This window comes from Podarcis vaucheri (assembly GCF_965113315.1).
Source record: "Podarcis vaucheri genome assembly, chromosome: 5".
Lineage (NCBI taxonomy): Eukaryota > Metazoa > Chordata > Lepidosauria > Squamata > Lacertidae > Podarcis > Podarcis vaucheri.
In genome coordinates this window covers 94,330-98,739 of record NC_138763.1, presented here as the reverse complement: position 1 = coordinate 98,739, position 4,410 = coordinate 94,330, and the positions used below count along the sequence as shown (strand labels likewise).

Here is a 4,410-nt window from a genome sequence, read left to right as displayed (position 1 = left end):
GAGAAGGAATGCGTAATTAAGAGGTAATGATGGATGATTGTCAGAGAAGCTGAAGGAAGTCCAAAAAGAGAGAATTTATTTGTTAAAAATTGGATAAAATTGTATATCTGTGTTGTAAATCAATAAAAATTATTATAAAAAACACACAAGTGAACAGCAGAGAATCGGCACGAGTGACGCTGACACCAAACCCTCCATACATTAAGCAAAATAGAAACAGGTTCACCACACTTTCTCATGCTGGTCTTCTTTTATCTTCTTTCAGCTGCCTATGGTTGTGAAGGAGATTTACAACCATCTCCATCAGATCCTCGACACCCACACTAAGGATCAGACGCTTTCGGCTATTGTCAGCCTAGCCACCAAGCGCCTGCAGCCAGTCGTAGACAGCCTGTTGGACTGCTCGATGGAGTGTGATGAGTAAGTTTTTGTGATGTGAAAATGGGGAGGGCTAGATTTAAGGGGTTTCTTAATTTATATTTATTTATATTGAATTTCGTACTTGCAAAAAATTGTGCTCCAAGTTGTGGTTTCTTTCTTTGCTAATGTATGTGCAATATAAAGAAAATATCAAAGGCCTGACTTTTTTTAAGAAAAGGAAAAATGAAAAATTCTGTTTTGAAAAATTGCAGAAGTGCCACAGAGATCTGGAAGGCGCTGGTTGCCAATCCGTATTCCAGCGTCAAGCTGCTGAGACCCCTCCTGAAAAGGCTGCAGGATGCAGACCCCAAAGCGGAAGTCACTTCCAGGCGACGCAGCACTTCTCAAATGCCAATGGCGGTCAGTTTCTCTCTCCTGGATTGTTTTGAATGGGAGCTGGATGGGGCTGGGGGCTTCTTGCTGGGAGGGGGGTGCATCTTCATAAGTGGTCCATCCTGTGAGCACCTGCTTTGTATGCAGAAGGGCCCCAGCATCTCCATGTCGGGGAGTCCCTCGCCTGAAACCCAGGACAGCCACTGCTAGTCAGTGTAGACAACACTGAGTGAGATGGACCGAGGCTCTGAGTCGCGTCTGAGATCTTGATCTGACGATGACCTCTGCTGAATGCCGTTCTCCTCTCCTTGTCCCTCCAGGCTACCAACGCTCTGTGTCACATCCTGTCGTTCCCTGAGGCTGCAGGCATCCTGAAGATGAAGTTCCACCACCTGCTCTTTGCACTTAGCACTCAGATCTGTTTTGTCCATGAGGCGAGAAGAAGAGGTTCGAGGGCGTCAAGTCTAATCCCGGAGCCCTCTTCGCATCTCGATCCGCTGACGTGAGGGACCTGCTAATGCATTTGGGGGGGGCCTCCCTTCTCTCTCTGACCCATAGGCTCAGCCCTCCCCCAAGAGATAGGCTTCATTTGGACATGGAGGTTCTGCTTAGGTTAGATAGCTAGGAGACCCAGGCTTCCCCAACCCCTGTGCTCTTCAGTCGCTTTGGACCACAACTGCCACCAGCCCCAGCCAGCATAACTGGGCTGAAGATGGGAGTTGTAGCCAAGGACACTAGGATGGGAGAGGATGCTGGAGGCTCTCCCGCACGATGGGCTGATTTGGGTGTGGTGGGACTCACGTGTCATGAAACCTTAAGTCTCCATCACAGCCAAAAGGTTGCCGCTTGTGCTGGAAACATGGGGGAGGCTGCAGGGGGTGATGGTTGGGGTTGGACTGCAAGATGTCAAGGACCTAAAACTCCCCAGATGAGCATACCCAGACCTTGTGCTCATCATCGGAAGCCCCTCTTCACGTGTGCCTCCTCCACACAAGAAGGGGCCTTTTCTGTGGTGGCTCCCCATTAGTGGGTTGCTCTCCCCAGAGGGGCTTGCCTGGTGCCTTTAGATGCCAGGCAAAAATGGTCCTCTTCAATCAGGCCATTGGCTGATTCACCTCCTATGCCCTTTCAACTGTGTTTGTTGGAGGGAGAGGAGTTATTGGTTTGCTTTGGTTCTTGTTTTTATTCTGTATTTTGTGCTTTTTAACTTGCATTTTTATGTTGTGAACTGCTCGGAGATCTACAGGTGAAGGGCAGTATACAAATTTTAAAAATATAATCTTCTTAATTCCTTCACTTGACTCAGGATCGCTGTGCAGGCCCTGAAACAACTGATTGGGCGTCTTGAATACCTTGACGATTTAGAGTTTTTGGGGTTGCAAAGCTGCTGGGATATGCTGTCAAGTCCAGAAAGCTTTTTCAAAGGCATTCGTCTTCTGGCAAGGTAAGAAGGTGAAAAGGACTGGCAGGGGAGGCATGAAGAGCAAGGCCTGCTTTCTGGGGAAATGGGGATAAACTTCTTATTTATTTCAGAAAATGTACCATATTGTTCACTCTATAAGACGCAATTTTCCCCTCCTAAAAAGTAAGGGGAAATGTGTGTGCGTCTGTGATGGGATGATGAGCTGCTTGTGCGTAAAATCCTAATCCCTCAGAGTTTGGTCAAGTCCGCAAACCTCTGTCTGTGACGGAGCGCCTTAAGCATGGCTCCGTCAGTCGCTGGCAGATTCCGACAGTGGCTGCTTTCGGAATCGTTTCCGACATAAAAGCTCCTTAAGGGAAACGCGTTGTCAGGGGTACAGGGACACGACCTGCTCTGCTGCCGATGCCTCTTCTGGCTGTCAAAGCCTCGGTGACCTGCGATGCTGCCGCTGCCTCTTCTGCCTGTCAAAGCCTCGACGACCTATGCTGCTGCCACTGGCTCTTCTGGCTGTCAAAGCCTCAACGATCTGCGCTGCTGCCGCTGCCTCTCTGGCTCTCAAAGCCTCAACGACCTGCTCTGCTGCCGCTGTCCCTTCTAGATGTCAAAGCCTCCACGACCTGCTATGCTGCCGCTGCCCCTTCTGGCTGTCAAAGTCTCGATGACCTGCTCTGCTGCCGCTGCCTCTCTGGCTCTCAAGGCCTCAACGACCTGTGCTGCTGCCGCAGCCCCTTCTGGCTGTCAAAGCCTCGGTGACCTGCTCTGCTGCCGCTGCCCCTTCTAGCTGTCAAAGCCTCCACGACCTGCGCTGCTGCCCCTGCCTCTTCTGTCTGTCAAAGCCTCAAAGACCTGTGCTGCTTCCACTGCCTCTTCTGGCTGTCAAAGCCTCAATGACCTGCACTGCTGCCGCAGCCCCTTCTAGCTGTCAAAGCCTCGACGACCTGCTCTGCTGCCACTGCCCCTTCTAGCTGTCAAAGCCTCCACGACCTGCGCTGCTGCCGCAGCCTATTCTGGCTGTCAAAGCCTCAAAGACCTGTGCTGCTTCCACTGCCTCTTCTGGCTGTCAAAGCCTCAATGACCTGCACTGCTGCCGCAGCCCCTTCTGGCTGTCAAAGCCTCGATGACCTGCTCTGCTGCCGCAGCTCCTTCTGGCTGTCAAAGCCTCGATGACCTGCTCTGCTGCCGCTGCCCCTTCTGGCTTTCAAAGCCTCGGTGACCTGCGCTGCTGCCGCAGCCTATTCTGGCTGTCAAAGCCTCCACGACCTGTGCTGCTTCCATTGCCTCTTCTGGCTGTCAAAGCCTCAAAGACCTGTGCTGCTTCCATTGCCTCTTCTGGCTGTCAAAGCCTCAAAGACCTGTGCTGCTTCCATTGCCTCTTCTGGCTGTCAAAGCCTCAATGACCTGCACTGCTGCCGCAGCCCCTTCTGGCTGTCAAAGCCTCAATGACCTGCTCTGCTGCCACAGCTCCTTCTGGCTGTCAAAGCCTCAACAACCTGCGCTGGTACCACTGCCTCTTCTGGCTATCAAAGCCTCAACGACCAGCACTGCTGCCGCTGCCTCTTCTGGCTGTCAACCACCTGTACTGCTTTCAATGCCGCTGTTCTGCCAGTTAGACCACCTGTACTGCTGCCGCTGTTCTGCCAGTTAGACCACCTGTGCTGCTGCTGCTGTTCTGCCAGTTAGACCACCTGTGCTGCTGCCGCTGTTCTGCCAGTTAGACCACCTGTGCTGCTGCCGCGGTTCTGCCAGTTAGACCACCTGACCTGCTGCCGCTGTTCTGCCAGTTAGACCACCTGTGCTGCTGCCGCTGTTCTGCCAGTTAGACCACCTGTGCTGCTGCCGCTGTTCTGCCAGTTAGACCACCTGACCTGCTGCCGCTGTTCTGCCAGTTAGACCACCTGTGCTGCTGCCGCTGTTCTGCCAGTTAGACCACCTGTACTGCTGCCGCTGTTCTGCCAGTTAGACCACCTGTGCTGCTGCCGCTGTTCTGCCAGTTAGACCACCTGTGCTGCTGCCGCTGTTCTGCCACTTAGACCACCTGTACTGCTGCCGCTGTTCTGCCAGTTAGACCACCTGTGCTGCTGCTGCTGTTCTGCCAGTTAGACCACCTGTGCTGCTGCCGCTGTTCTGCCAGTTAGACCACCTGTGCTGCTGCCGCTGTTCTGCCAGTTAGACCACCTGACCTGCTGCCGCTGTTCTGCCAGTTAGACCACCTGTGCTGCTGCCGCTGTTCTGCC

At 52.8% G+C, this 4,410-nt stretch overlaps 1 protein-coding gene across 1 annotated transcript; it reads left to right on the top strand.

Annotated features, from left to right (window-relative positions):
* Positions 1 to 204: 204 nt before the first annotated feature.
* Positions 205 to 2,356, top strand: LOC309532800 (maestro heat-like repeat-containing protein family member 7). Its single transcript, XM_082223484.1, has 4 exons — positions 205 to 420; positions 633 to 780; positions 1,074 to 1,255; positions 2,060 to 2,356. The coding sequence occupies exons 1-4, from the start codon at positions 272 to 274 to the stop codon at positions 2,199 to 2,201; spliced, it is 621 nt and encodes a 206-aa protein (XP_082079610.1). The 5' UTR covers positions 205 to 271; the 3' UTR covers positions 2,202 to 2,356.
* Positions 2,357 to 4,410: the final 2,054 nt, after the last annotated feature.